This window comes from Durio zibethinus, chromosome 18, assembly GCF_047325235.1.
Source record: "Durio zibethinus cultivar Kanyao isolate XHJ-2024 chromosome 18, ASM4732523v1, whole genome shotgun sequence".
NCBI classification, from domain to species: Eukaryota; Viridiplantae; Streptophyta; class Magnoliopsida; order Malvales; family Malvaceae; genus Durio; species Durio zibethinus.
Genome location: NC_143179.1, coordinates 22,977,855 through 22,993,523, shown reverse-complemented (window position 1 = coordinate 22,993,523; position 15,669 = coordinate 22,977,855). Strand labels below are relative to the sequence as shown.

Sequence of the window (15,669 nt, the reverse complement as noted above, 5' to 3'; positions counted from 1 at the left end):
ATTTATTTATTTTTATAATGATTTTATTCTTATGTCCAAAATAAAATATAAATCAGGCTTTATTTTCTTGTTTTTTTATTGTTATGTTTTTGTTTTAAACAACGGAAAACAAAAACATTTAAAACAAAAACAAAATCCAATGAGTTTTTATTTTCTCTTTCTTTTTCCCTAGCTTTCCCCAAATAATTGTTGATTGATGGGAGATAGTAATAAACACTACTTAGAAAATTTGGATGAAGTTTCTTGTTTCTCATTTTAAAAGAACAATCAAAGTATATAATTGATCATCAGCATTTGAAATAAATTAGTAGCAAAAAAGAAGAAAAAAAAGTCTAAGATCTTTTTTTTTTTTTTGAAGTGAAAAAAAAAAAGTCAAGATTGTTAAATGTGGGAAAGCTGTCGGTGTGTGAAAGTATATGTTATACTCAAACTCTCTATGTTTAGATTAAATTTTAACAATTTAAAATATAATATTATGATATAATATAAGTATAATACGAAAATAAAACATAAAAAGATAAGATTTAAAATTGTAATAATAACTATTTATAGATTTAATAAAATAAAATATATATTTTATATTTTTATATCGATACGAATTATAATATATAATTTTTATATAAAATACGATATAATTATATAAATTTTAATATTTTATACGATATAAATACATAAAACATCATATCTACGATTGATTATATCATTCATCAACGTGTATATAAATGTAGCTGCCATTGTCTCTTGTGAATTTCAAATTATTATAATTTTTTAATTTCAAATTATTATTATTAGTATTATAATCTATTCATATTAATATGATCTACATCACGTCCTGAGAATAAGATGTAATACGGTCATATTATTTTAAAATAAAATCTTGAAATAATACGAAACCTTCTTTTTTATTCATTCTAAATTTATTCAATAAACTGATGATAAATCTCTATATATTCAAATACAAACTAATAAAAATACAAAATCATTTCATAAGATCTCACTAGCCAACAATATCTCTAATACCTAAATAATCTTTCTAATTTGTTCTTCCAACTTCTCGTAAGAAAAATCAAACTTATCATTTACTCATCTAAAGAGAAAAAAAAAAAAAAAAGAGAGAATGAACAAACAATAGCTCAACAAGTATAACCTCACACATTTTACCAAATCAAATATCATTCTCATATATACCATATAGATCATTCCAAACATTCGTCAAATTATAATGTCAAAATATTTTAAAAATTATTATTATGTCAAACATTTGGTAAACTCACAAATCAATATCAAACATATCAATTCATAAATCATTTCAAAATATATTATCATTTAAATATTATAATCAAATCAAATCATAGATCAATCTTTAAAAATATCAGAAACCATCATCAACATAATTCATCATTGTCATTTATTTGTCGTTAGCTACAATCACTGCTATAATGCGTGAGATTGGTCGTATCGACAATTTTATTTTTATGATAATTACTAACTATTATAACCTGTTGGTCAATGCTTTATGTAAATTATTATAACTCATTAGCAGGGCTGTATGATCATATCTATACTAATTATTATTACTCATTAGCCAAGATTGTAAAACTAGTTTTGGTATCAATAATCCTACTTTCTAGGGATATAAAAACGTAGCTATCATAAAATTATTATTTAAGTATAAATCTTTTTTTTTTTCATTTTATTCATAAGCATGATTCATTATTTACATAACAAGAACCAAAATAATCATTTGCTTGATCCTATTTTCATATATTAAAAATAAAAAAATAAAACATTTACTCATTTATAAACATACATATATACATAGGTTTGAAAACAAAAGTAAAGTGTAAGATTTTACTTATTTCCTTTCAATTTCACCACACAGTTTTTCTCAAAAATAATTAATGATCTATTCAAGATTTTTTCAATATATCAAAATTTAATCAATCCTTTTTGAGATCATTTATATTAAAATCAACTAAGTTATATAAGGATTAATTCAATCAACTAATTCTGGTAGCCTACGCTATTGTCACTAAAATAACTTTATCTCAAGATATACAACTCAGAATTAAGATCTTTTTAATGCATTAGAAACTAGATTTGATAAGTTTTTCTAATCATATATGGCCCATCTTATAATTTCTTGTAGATTAATTGTAATAAATTTTGTAATCTACGTCATATGATGTTGCCAAACAGCATGTATATCTTTTAATAAAAATTACATATTTATTCATAAAAGACTCCAAATTCAATTCCGCTTATTTCATTAAAAAATAAACTCAATAACCTTTTAAACATGTATGGCACAATTCTTAATTCTCTGTATAAAATTTAAGACAATTTTTGTAATTCAACCTTAATGTTACTGTTATATAATCTGTATATTTTTAAGTAAAAATTAGATAACTTTTCATAAAAATTTCGAATTCAACTTCCATTTGTTTCATTAAAAATTAGATTCAACATACTTTCCAATAATATATAATAATTATAGCAATATCTAATTTTTTGATATAGAATATTGTTTTAATCCACTATTATAGATAATAATATTTTATCTAAAAACCAAAATTTTCCTTTAACCTTTAAAAATTCAAATCCCCACTTTCAACTTTTAAAATTTATTCAATAATCATCATTAAATCCTAATAACATGAAGTAAATAAAATCCAATAATTTACCAAAATCGATCATGAAGATTAATAAAAAATTTCATAATTTTTTTTTGTTTTTCTCTCAAAACTTCAATTCCAAATAATTTCTTAAATAAAAAGATAACATATATTCACCTTTAAGATATTAACTCGATTATAGCCTTTGATTTTGAATCTCCAATTTGATTTTTTTTATGCTCTCTATCCTTAAAAAAAATGAGGAAGAAGAACTTCGATTTCTTTTATATTTCATGATAACTAAGTTTTCTTTTATATAATATCTCAGTCTTTTTTTGTTTTATTAATTAATCTTTTAATAAACTGATGGACTTTAGTATTAATCTAACCCAATTATCATTTAGATTATAGTATTATATTTTTCCATCCTTATAAAAAGTTTCGTTTTCGAAACTTGATTTATTTTCACATCTTATTCCTCAATTTCTCAAATTACTTCCTCTTGTCATATTATTGTTCCATTAAAATTTTACAAAAATAACAATTTCGTGTCAAAACTTATTTTTTTCAATCAACTATTGGAGTAAAATAGTTTAAATATATTAAAATTTATATCATCTTTAATTTTTAAATACTCATAGCCAATCACATAACTTGAATTAAAAAAATATTCTCTCACCATAGATTTGTACCACAATATGTATATGGTAAGATCATCGAGTGATTAGGTGCTATACGATAGAAAATTAACTCTAAAATTTTAATATCTAATGTGATTTTCGTCGTGTAATTAGATCCTGATATGATTGTTTTTCGATCAATTTTAAACGTGTTGAAAAACACTAGTTCTCAAGTCATAATCTCCACGTTCAAAAGCTGTAAAAAGAAACAATCACAAACCCTTTTACAGGGATCCCTGTAAACCCTGAAACAAATCTGTGAAACCCTTTTACAGGGATACCCTGCCTGATTGTTTCACAGCTCTCTGGTAAGCATACAGCCAGAAATAACCTGGAAAATGACAAGTTTTAAAAAATTTAGTCAAACAATGTACATGACTTTTATTTTTATGCCTGAAATTAATATTGTATCCATTCATATTATCACTAAAATTTTGTTGGCATATATACTTTTTTTAAGGTACATGAGTGTAATCTGAGTCATGGTATTTTCTGATTTTCTTTTTAGTTTTTCCATGACCATGTTTGCAATTGGAAATTGTATTTGATAAGCAAAGAACTTTGATAGGATATCAACCAGAAATTGAGTGAGTAAAACTCAGCAGTTGATACATTGATTTCAGTGGAAATTTGGAATACCAATTAGATCATAATGTTCTCCAATTGAAGAATCAACTTCTTCATGACGAAAATTTATTTTAATAAAAAAAATTTGTTTACGCAAAATCATTTTGACTGTCATTGATCAAAACATTTGACTCGTCTTTATTCATGATGAAAAATTTATCGTGTTGAAAACATGAAAAAAATTAAGAACAAACTTTAGTTTTGGCCTACCCTATGGGAGATTAAGGCTATCTAACCATGAAATTAACAATTTCATTATGAAAGTAACAATTTCATTATGAAAGTTATAAAAACAATAAATTTGCGTATGTGAAATTGTGAGAAACAAAAGGATTGGTGATTGTAATTCTAAAGTTACATGTTCTCTCTTTTTAAAATTTTCTTCTTAGTACTGATTCAACCGTTAGAATGCAAAGACTGAAAAATTTCTTAATTTTGCTATTAATCAATCTCTCATCTTGTGATTTCAAATTCTTATCCTGCCAAGACAGTTCAACACCAACAGTTTGCCTTCTAAATATTACCATGACATGAATTCTCTATACCGAGAATATTATGATTTTCAAAACGTGTTTATCATCATCAAATATCCAAATGAAAATGAAATTGTAAGATGGCAATAAGAAACTTCGTGGCGGCACAAGTATAATTATTTACGCTTAAAGAAAACTGTTTTTTGTTTTAATTTTTTCAAAAAAAGATTAAAAATTACAAAAAAAAAAAAGGGATTGATGACTTGATCCAATTAGTCACTCGAAGAACACGATGAACATGTGCCATTTTTCTCAAAATATGGAAAACTCTCACTGTATATATTTACTTTGAAATTAATAATATATGTATTCGAACATTAAAAAAATAATTAAATTATATAATTATATGAGTTTTTTTTTTTTTTTCAGAGAGGTGTAGCCTTTAAAAACAAAAAAGAAAAACGATTCTGAGGCTAAATCAAAATTTTATATCTTTATAAAACTTCTTTCTTCACTAAATCAAAAAACGAAAGATTAATTATCTGAGTATTTGATTTATAATAAATTTGCCTATTTTTTAATACAATGAACGAGTTTGAATTCACTTTTTCTAAATATAAACAAAAAAAAAAAATTCCAACAAGATGTCCTTTCAATTCCCCCTTTTCTTTTCTTTTTTTTTTCAATAAAAAAGTTATCCAATAAGTGATGCTAGGTCTTTGAAAATTACGCTACGACCTTTCAAAAGACTTGGTCAGAAGTCGCTGTTTAGCAGCTATAAATTGCCACCAACTATAACTGATGACTGATACAAAAATATTAATGGACTTGGTGAAGCCTGGAAAGGGACATCTTCCCTGTCACTCGTTCTATGGATAAATAAAGTAAATTTACCGATTGGTGTATTTGTATTATATAGAATATTAAAATTATATATACATATATATATATATATATTATATTTTATATAAAAATTATATATTATAAAATATATATTTTTTGATTTGTTAAATTTATATATAATTATTATTAAAATTTTAAATTATGTTATTTTTATTTTTTTTATATTATATTTATATTTTATTATTACATCATATTTTAAATTATCAAATTTAAAATAAAATAATGAATTACTCATGAAACTTCTCAAAATCTTATCCCTTTTGTTCTTGAAGAGCAAAACTGACAGATAAAATGTGTGAATGTGAACAATCTTAGAAAATCAATCCTCTCCTTGTGTGAATGTGATCATGAAGCTTTTCACACATTTAACATTCATTTAATCATAAACAATTTTAATGATTGAATTATATATAATGGTGATTTGATAAATCAAATGGTAATGTGTGAACACCCTTTCAACTTTTGATGTGCATCACATGTTGCTCATTATTGATGGGAACCAAAATATTTTTCCTTGTCTTTTTTTTTTTTCCACGTATAGTAAGATGAATATTATGACAAGCAATTATCCGTGTTTGATGTTTGATATATCAGCTTTTACTTGTATCATCGTATATCTTGCCTTGGCTCATGTGTTTAAAGTATAGTGCTTACTGGAATACTAGGACATTAAAGGTGAAATACTGGCTTGGGGTCGGTTGTCCACTTTCAGGTCGATCAATCAAAGTTGAACCCACGTTTTTGCACCCGTGTATATATAGTTTCACGTTATTACACCTGTAATTCAAGTTGTGGAAACGTGTTTTTCTTCTTAACATCCAAATGTGATTGACAACGTATTGAATAGTTAAGGTTTGTAGTTTTTTGTAATTTAAATTTGGACAATTAAAATTAAGAATCTCACGTCCAACGTATTACAAAATTGTTAGAAACGTTAAGGTTTTAATTGTCAACAAACTTGTTCTTTCTTCAGTTAGATAAACTTGGTTAAACAAATAGTACTACTTGTGAAGGGATCATTTTCTTACATAAAACTTTGAGGAAATAAAATAAAAAATAAAAAAAAAACAAACTAAAAAGCCCAACCACCCATTTGAATGGAAATGAAAATTGAACATAATCTAGTTTGATGGCATGTTGTTTTCCATGGGATTACATCAATCCCTCTCTTGATTTTTGTTTTTTTTCCTCTTTGATCCCTTTTGTTTGTCACTCTAACCCACTTGATGACAATGATCATAAAAGAGAGTGTAAGAAAAAACTCTCATAAATTAAAGACTATTTTCAAAAGGATCTTTAAAGTAAGTGAAAATTTCGGAAGGATTTCAAGAAACAAATTTCAAAGTTTAGAAAACACGATTTGATTCTAAGCTTAATTGTAGAATAATCTTTCTCCCTGTGGACTCCTCATTATTGGCATATATACATGGAGCCCGAAAGGCATCATGGATTTAATTTTAAGTTTGCCTTTGCCAGACTTCGGCAATACTCAACCAAATAACAAGCCAATAAACAAAATGGCACAACCCTATAGTGACTACAAAGCCACTAGGCATAGATGGATGTAGGTGGTCCATGGCGACAAAAAATACTTTTCTTTCCTTGAAGCAAAGAGGTGAGACCAGATCGCTATTGATCATATCTAAGTTGTTATTCTTTGATTAGAAGCAATAGATAGGTCTTGCTTTCCCACCCAAAGCTATTAAAATTGTTTATCCTGTCCGAGTGTCAAAAGATGCGAGAGAATCTTGTTAATAATCCATACTTGTACTAATCTTTCTAACAGGCCACGTTTGCGTGTTCATATTAGAACCGCTGTTCAGTTGGTCATATGCATTCTCCAATGGAAGTAAGAAGCTAGGCAGTGACACTTAACTTTTCATCTACTACTAATACTTGAGTACAGATATGACAAACATCAAATGTGGGTAAATGGCTTGCCCAACACATTGCTACAACAAATTAAATAGGCACCATCGTTAGAAGATCGAGTACCAACGCATTAAATTAGCAAGCACGATGGAAAACAAAAAGCTGGCAACGCAACCAGTAGAATGAAGGTTATGCAAGGATTTGCTCCAGAGGCTTGGTTTCGAGTTTGGACTTGTCCATCTCCTGCAACTGTTGCTGCTCCTTGGCCAGCTTCTTTAGCCTGGCAAGCTCAAGATCTTTGCTCATCTTCCTCCTATACATCTCAGCAAATGTGATGGGCTCCTCAAGAGTTGTTTTCTCCCCATCTAATCTTGAGTGGATACACTGTTGCATCGGGTGCTGGGATTTGGATTGTGGCTATTGACAATCTGCTGCAGTCTTGAGTTCGCCACAGCTTGGTGATCAGCGTTCTTGAACCTCCCATTGCAAAGATACTGCTCAACACAAGTAAATTCTAACACTTTCTGACTAGTCCACACCAGTCAATTCTACAGTAAACTTGGGAATTGGGACCACGTTACATTGATTGGATAAGCCATAAGCCACATCAATGGACATTTCAGTTCAATCTTCTAATCGGGCAATTTCATTGATTTCCAATCACTCTAAGCTTCATAGGCACCAAGTCAATAGAGCTTAGTTAGGCTAGGGGATGTGAAGCTGAAATTGTATGGGCATGATCTCCAAGGTTGACCACAAAGGCCGCTTCAACTGGTTGAACAATGATCCCAGTCTTACCATTGTCCTTTCTGACCTGAAGCCCACCAACTTGGTCCTGAAGCAACAGTGTGATGGTCCCTGGGTTGTATGGCGCTTGAGTCCGAAACTGAGGTCGGGTTGTGGACATTTCGGATAGAAATTAACCACCACTTTCTGATCCATGTCCACACATGCTTTGGTCAAAGCCCCCTTTTCTAAGCCTATTGCCTCTGACAACACTTCTAGAAGCTTGCAGGCTAGGCCCATCAGCTTGTCACTGTGCTCCTTTGTCACTGCTATCCACCCGTCTGGTTTGTCGGGCCACCTTGAATAATCCCGGGTCTTAAGTGGGTGTGAAAAGTATGCCACAATCTCGCGCCAGTCTTGCACTACTTCTTCCTGTAATGAAGACCAATCCTTTATATACTGTCTCAATGTTTGCAGATGGATGCTGTTAAAAAGAAAAAAGTTCATATTTTCTCTATTATTTATTTTTCAACGCTTCATGTTGTAATCTTCAAAAGATTTATCCTCGCTTTAATCAATGAACAACTATGTGTACTGTCTTCACATGAATTTTCAAGTTTCATAACACCGCAAATTGAGACAAAAGATAGTCATAGAAGAAAATATGTGCACCTGGGAAGACCAGTTATGTCAACAACAATTAGCCAATAGCCATGTTCAACACAACAGGGCCTAATTGAAGGCAACACCTGAAGGTGGCTGGAGACAATGAAGCCACCTTTCTTGCCACCAGACATATCAAAGCGAAGCTTGTCTTCTTCAGGCAAAGCGAAAAACTCTAGCAAAATGGGTCAAATTGGAAATGAGTTTAGTATCAACACCATCATGATCAACAACCTGGAAGATACCGCAATCTTCACAAGCCTCCACAATTTTCTTGCATTTCTCAGCCCTCTTGCCATTGACATCATGGATATGGGCGTGAACGAAGTCCATTCTTCGAAACTACGCTGTCAATTTTTTGCCGACTCAACACTCATATTTTAAGGCAAGAAAGTTATTTGGGCTTACTTTAACTCTAGGGGATACATATTTGAACCCATTTTGACATTGAAGCCCATATATTATTTATCAATGAACAAATAGATTACATAATACACATCACTCAGATTACTTCTTTTTGTTTTTGTCAGAAGAACAATAATAAATAAAAATATCTTAACCTATGTTGACAAAAACCAAATCACCCTGGTAGAGTTTTTATTCCCTTTTATAGTGTGAGAGAAGGGAAATTTCAATGTGAAGCATTTTTACCTTGTATAAAAATAATATACCTACCAATCATGCTGAATTTGAATAAGAAATTGGAGGGTTTTTTTTTCTTTTTTTTTTTTTTGTTATAATAGTTTTATTGGAGGATCTCTCAAGGCCATTAGTAAAGCATATGAAAAGTTTTGGAATCTCATGAACAGTTTGGTTCTTTTTGGTTCAACTATTTCCAATTCTTTTTGCAATAATTTTCATCCTAAAATCCCCATTATCTGTCAAACAACAATGCCAACTATTATATGTTCGATACCCTGTCTGGCTTCCAGCCTTCCACACCAATGCTTTCTACCCCAATACGACTTCCAGAATATTACTGCTCTTAACATAAAAATGGGAATTTCAGTCCCTTCTATTTTAAGATGAATGTTATCTAGCTATTTGCTCAAGGGTGTCAAAGTGAAATAGAAAAAAGACCTTTCATATTGAAAACTAGTGAAATTATTGACATTAATAATTGACTATTGGTGATCTTGATCACATCGGATTATCAGAACTTGGGACAGGCCCCAAGTTTCCAAATTGGCAATTCACATAGCATTCTTTTTTCTAAGATGATAGTGCTGTCTTCTCACCCAGGGCTTTCCTGGAGACCTTCTAAAGTAAGTTTTTTTAAATGTATGTTGCAGATGGGATGTTTCTTTTCTCCACTATATAAATACACCCTTTTCTCAAACTAGATCCATACCTTGCTTCACATCTTTGCCTTTCTTCAGGAAATCTTGGTCTCTCTTTTGTTACAGTTCAAGATGGCCCTCTCCAGAAACGTTGCTGCTTCGCTTTTTCTTCTCTCTTTTGCTTCTCCATCTCACTCAAGCTGAAGAATTGGTAAGCTAAATTCAAATCAAATCAGTGAAAACTTGGAGTAGCTAGCGATCTTCTTGATAACTAATTACTAGCTATGATCCGCTATGTTTTGCAGATGAGCTTTCATGGAGCACCAAGTCCTTCACCTCAGGCACAGACCATCGGTACATACCAATATTAACTTACTAAGTGAATCTTAAATTGGCATTAACTTATGGTTAAATTTATTGGTATTTCTTGATTCATTCATGGCAATGTCGTTCTGAATTCAGATTGCGGAGTGGCCTGTCAAGGAAGGTGCAAACTATCAAAGAGGCCAAATCTCTGCAAAAGGACCTGTGGGAGTTGCTGTGCCAAATGCAAGTGTGTTCCCCCAGGAACCGCTGGTAACCATGACTACTGTCCTTGCTATGCCAATTTAACCACACGCAACAAAATTCACAAGTGTCCATGATTCCATTTATATGTTCAGATTCTTGAGGAAGTTTCATGTTTTCCTTAAAAATAATGCAAAATTTTATGTCTGTAGTGGGAATTTATTATTATTTTTTTCACACAGTCCTTTTTGTTTGTCTAATAAATTATATTATTATAAATAAACTGCTCTTGTTTATGTACCTGGAACCAGCTACCTCGTAATAGAATGTGAAATCTCAAGGAATTTTTTACATTTAATGCAACATTAGTTGGCTCTTTGAGATAACTCCAATTTGTAAATTGAACAATAAAAACAGTAAAACTAAATAAATTCAGCAATAACAGAGAAGATTTTATTTATTCAAAGTTATGTCTTACATTACATATATATAACAATTTTCTACAAAAAATATTGTAAAACATAAATATTGGTAGTTCCACAAATCTCCCACAATAATTCCATCGTCCTCCCAATCAGCTCCATTGCTAAAGTCGAAGTCCGATATATTAGCATGCCAATCTTCTTTTTGTAAAGAAATAATAATCTCTAGGACGTTGTCCCAATCAGCGGCAGCACCATCAGGCAAATTTTGATTCAGATAATTCATATTGATCCAAGAATCATCATCAAAATTTAAGTCATCAGAAGCAATTTTTGGGTTATTGACGTCATGATCATTAAGAAAAGTCTGATGATCATTCACCGAAGCACAAAGAGGACCAAGAAGCAAATCTTCAGGATTCTCCAAATCAGGGATGAAGTGATCATAGATTTGATCAGGAAACAGATTTTCATAAAAAATAGCATAAGAGTTTTCATCATGATTAGGTGCCTTGTTCTCCAAGTGCTTAACTGAATCAAAGATAAAACTTTTCTCCAAATGAGCATGGAGTGCTCATCGTCTAGATTATCTCTTTGAGAACCCTTGCTAATACCTACAAGCAGACCTTTCTCCAACGAAGGGTTGATGCCATTAATTTGATCAGGCAACAAGAAGTTTCTTTCCAAAGCATCAACTTGATCTTGATCACCACATTGACTCTTACTGCTCGTACCTTCAATTCTAGCATGACCACTATCACCATTGCTCTCAGCCAATGCCTTGGACCTTTCAGTTTGCCTCCTTATTTTCTTTCTCATATCTCCTGTCTGTCTAAGTTCCTCTTCGTCTCGTTTACGTTTTGCAAGAACAAACTTATTGGTACCACAATCAACAGGCTGACGGAGGAGCACAGACTCCCTGACAAATGCATTGTGGACTGAAGGGGTTGCCACATTGGAGAACTGAAAACCGAACTCCTTAGACTTTGGTGCCAACATCTTGTCGAAACCAAGGTTTTGTTTGAGGATTTTGTTTCTTTCTCCGTTTTCATTTTGGTATAAATGTATTATCTCAAAGGCTCTTTAAATGGGAAAATTTTTTTTGTATTCCCAGTTGAGTGGGATTAGTAGATCAATGGACCTTCGAGGTGGGCAGTAAATGGGTTTAAAAATAGCAATCGAATTCTCACAAAAGAAATTTGCCCAATTCTTCACAACATAAAAATGGGCTCAAAAATCTCATAAAAAAATTGCCCATTATCAGACGATTGAGTTTACCCCAAATGATTAAAATCAGCTCAGCCCCATTAAAGGGCAAGTTATGGGCATAATTTAAATCAGCCCAATCTTCAAAAAAGGCCAAACAAAGCCCAATTATGAAGAAGGTAAAGTAAAAAACATTGTTCAAACACATAATCAAATAAAACGAACCGTACCTTTCTTTAATCAAATAAAGGAACCTTCCAACGGCTAGTTTCCAACGGTCGAATTTGATATGCCCTCTCATCTTTGCCCTTTAAAACATACTGTTTTCTTTCCTTTCCCATTAACTTTATTGCTTTCTGTTTAAGGTTTTGTGCAGCTTCCTTCAATCGTGCTTCAAGAAAAGTTTACTTTCCGGCGACCCAAATCTTTTTTCCTGTGACTTGCTTGATTAATTGAGTTAAATGGAAACGCCTTCATCAACCAGAAGAGTCACCAGGTCACAGACTTTGGCTGCATTGAACAACAGTATCCCAGTTTCCAGTGAGTTATTTTCTATTTTTTCGTTTAGTTTTTGTTAGGGAAAAGAGTTAATTACCTGTCTTATCGATCTAGTAAGTTTAATTCATCGTTTCCTGATGATTTCTTGTAGAAGGAAAGAATGAAGAGTCTGAGAAGAGTATGTCGAAAACAAGAACTAGAAATGGAAAACAGCAACAAGAAAGGTCTGCTCTTATTGATATAACAAATGATTCACCAATTGTTGGGCTTGCAATGGAGACACCATCATCTGCTATAGCTAAGCAGAGGACTAGTAGAGCCAAGAACATGATGATGACTCCAGGTTCTGGTGAGGCTTTGCTAAGAGGTCAAGTCAAGACTCTCTTGCAAAAGGTTGAAGAAGAAGCCGAGCTTTCAAAAGTTTCACTGGAGAGGCGTCCTTTTCTTCATATTCAAGGCTGTGTGAATTCCCCGGTGGCACTTCTGGCCCCTACACCCGCAAATACACCGCAGGTCTCAAATCTTTCTGAGGATGGAGGTATTAACAATAGCGGATTGGGTTCAATAGTAATGGCTCAACCTGTTGCTGAAGAAGAGTTGAAGATTTCTGAGGTTAGTTTTTAAAACCTTTTTATTTTCCTAGTTTTTACATGATCTTTTTGTTCTTTAAAGAAGGAACTTATGATCGAAATGCTCAATGCAATTGTTACTTTTGCTGAATATGACAGGTGGTGAGTGGCATCTTTGATGGAATGAGGCAAGAACTGAGTCTTGAATCCCAGAAAAGTCCCATAACTAGGTCTTTGCTGCTCGATTTTTCTGAGAAATCAGAATCCTCAGATTCATCAGAATGCTATTCAGTGGTGACCGATCAGGGAGTGATGGCTGGAGAAAGTAGTGCATGCAAAGAGAAGCCATCACCTGATGATGACAACGCATCTCTTTGGTCAATCCAGGTTAATGCAAGCACCTATGATGAAGATGAGGAAAAAATTGAAGAAATGGGAGATGACTACTATGAAGATGAAGATGAAGAAGAAGAAGAAGAGGTAGAAGAGGATGATGGAGGATTAGTTGATAAGCTGTGTGAAGGTTTAAGCAAGATAAGCATGAAAGAGATATTCACAGGAAAGCACACAAGATTTGTATGCAACAGTGATGATGAGATTGAAGGGGAAGAAGAGTGTGCAGAAAGTGATGATTCAGCTGGCGTCTCCCTTGATATAATACGCTTGAAGGGCTTGCCAACACCGAAAGGGAAGCACCTACGCTTTCCTCTGGAGGTGCAAGAAGATGACTGATAACTTTTTGGTTTTTATGGTGGGTATTTGTTTGGTTGTCTTTCTTGACACCCATCTCTGGACTTCTTTTTCTCATTCACAACTTACTTTTGTCATTTCTCCAAAAATAAAAAAATAAAGGGGAAAAAAGGTCTAGATTGTTTCTGGGTAGTTCATTAACTTCACTGGATAGTAAGATCATGAAAGAAGTGAATGAATAAATTTGATTCTTCTACTTTCTCCCTTACCTTGTTTTTTTTTTTTTTTTTGTCATCTGTAAATTAACGTTTCCAATATGTTTTTGATCAACAAATTTATAAAATCATCAAACCCCACAACTCAACAAATTACTGATCAAAACAACTGTCATATTTGTAAAGGTAGTCCAAATAAATTTAGGAAAATTATCCTAGATTTATATAGAAAACGAACTCATCAATTTTTATGCGAAAAAAAAAGTTGACTTGCTTCTACCATCCAATAAAAAAAAAAAAATTGCAATCTTCAAATTGAGAAAGAAAAAAAAATTATAAATGCTCGGATTCAAACATTAAAATCCTATTGGTATGGTGAAAAAACATTAGCTGTTCAAAAGAGCATCATTTTTTTATTTACTGTTTCCATTAATTTTTTTATTTACATGTAGAGATGCGTTTTCCCGTTTCCAGAATTGGTGACAAAATAATATCTGAAAACAATTTCTATATTTCTAAAACAAAGAAAATCATATGTACATTATTTACAACAGTCGAAATTGAGGCAATGTATATAAAAACAAGTACTTCATCAAAACCATGGATGCCATGTTGGATCCATCATGCACAAATTCCTGGGTAACAAGGCAGCATCAACTAACTCAGTAACACCCCTCTGTACTGATTGCGGAGGGTCCATTACATTCTCCTCCTGAATGCACCGCAAACAATCGGTGTTTTAAGTTGGATGAGCAAGAAACAGGCAAAGGAAAGCGTGTAAAGGGAACAGAAACTTTTACCTCTTCGGAGAAATCCTGTGGAGCTATTCCGCTGATCCGGCCAATAACATTCTCCACATTAGTAGTAACCTTATATTTGAAGTCAACAGGATTCAAACTACCACCTCCAGCAGCAGGGGCAAGAGGCATACCAAGTGGTCTTCTCCAAGACCATGAAAGCAGCTCATCACGGAAAAACATGGCTAGCTGATACCACAAATGCTGAGTTTGCTGCAACGCATGGTAGTGGAGAAAAGGTGAATCAACATTATTGTCGTTAAATGGTGATTTTTTGGTTAGTATTGACACATGCTCAGAAAACTTACCTTGGGTGAGACTACAGCCTGTGCTGCAGCACACATTGCTGATACAATAAGGCCTTCCACACCAAAATGAGAGAAGAATGCTTGCATGTTCCTTGTCAAACGGAAGGGTACAGGTTCACAGAATTCAATCATACCACTCACATCGTATGCAGGATGAAAATCTGTCTGGAATATTTTTCCAGTGTTTTTCGCAAATAAAATCTTATTCGGGGACCTTCCACCGATTTGTAGCATGAAAGACATGAAACTCGACAGAGCTAACTGGATGGCAAATTGCTTTTTGAAAGCCCACATGTGATTGCCACTTGGCAGGGTCTTGTACATGTACTGGGAAAAGATACCATCTGTTACAAAACTTTTTGTTATATCATTATATGCTTGGAGGCGGAGATCTACCACAGCTTCAGGTGAAATTTGTCCTGATATTGCTTGGTTTAATTGCTCCTTGAAATAGGTAATGGGAAGATCTGCCTCTTTGTCATTCCTTGCACAGTGGTTTTCATACACCTCAAGAAATGTACTGTACATCAAATCATCTTCAACCATGCGCACCTGTAAAACGAAGGCGATTATTCTTATATCTTGGGTGAGAATAAAAAAGGAATAACATAGTAATAT

At 32.3% G+C, this 15,669-nt stretch overlaps 2 protein-coding genes and 2 pseudogenes across 6 annotated transcripts in view; 2 read left to right on the top strand and 2 right to left on the bottom strand.

The window, feature by feature from the left end:
* Positions 1-7,393: 7,393 nt before the first annotated feature.
* Positions 7,394-9,098, bottom strand: LOC111300816 (naringenin,2-oxoglutarate 3-dioxygenase-like; annotated as a pseudogene).
* A 668-nt stretch (positions 9,099-9,766) lies between these two features.
* Positions 9,767-10,681, top strand: LOC111300817 (cypmaclein-like; annotated as a pseudogene). The gene is made up of 3 exons (XR_016330091.1): positions 9,767-10,050; positions 10,145-10,193; positions 10,302-10,681. The product of XR_016330091.1 is annotated as a cypmaclein-like (transcript).
* Positions 10,682-10,794: 113 nt separating this feature from the next.
* Positions 10,795-13,986, top strand: LOC111300099 (uncharacterized). The gene is made up of 3 exons (XM_022895726.2): positions 10,795-12,514; positions 12,624-13,084; positions 13,201-13,986. The coding sequence occupies exons 1-3, from the start codon at positions 12,436-12,438 to the stop codon at positions 13,771-13,773; spliced, it is 1,113 nt and encodes a 370-aa protein (XP_022751461.1). The 5' UTR covers positions 10,795-12,435; the 3' UTR covers positions 13,774-13,986.
* Positions 13,987-14,337: 351 nt separating this feature from the next.
* The window catches only part of LOC111300098 (uncharacterized), a 31,276-nt gene continuing 29,944 nt past the window's right edge, over positions 14,338-15,669 (bottom strand). For all 4 annotated transcript variants that reach the window (XM_022895722.2, XM_089748014.1, XM_089748015.1 and 1 more), the window contains exons 33-35: positions 15,052-15,603; positions 14,747-14,956; positions 14,338-14,658 (exon numbers count right to left, since the gene is read on the bottom strand). In XM_022895722.2, the coding sequence (XP_022751457.1) occupies positions 14,539-14,658; positions 14,747-14,956; positions 15,052-15,603 (882 nt within the window). In that variant the 3' untranslated portion in view covers positions 14,338-14,538. The remainder of the gene's footprint in view (positions 14,659-14,746; positions 14,957-15,051; positions 15,604-15,669) is intronic.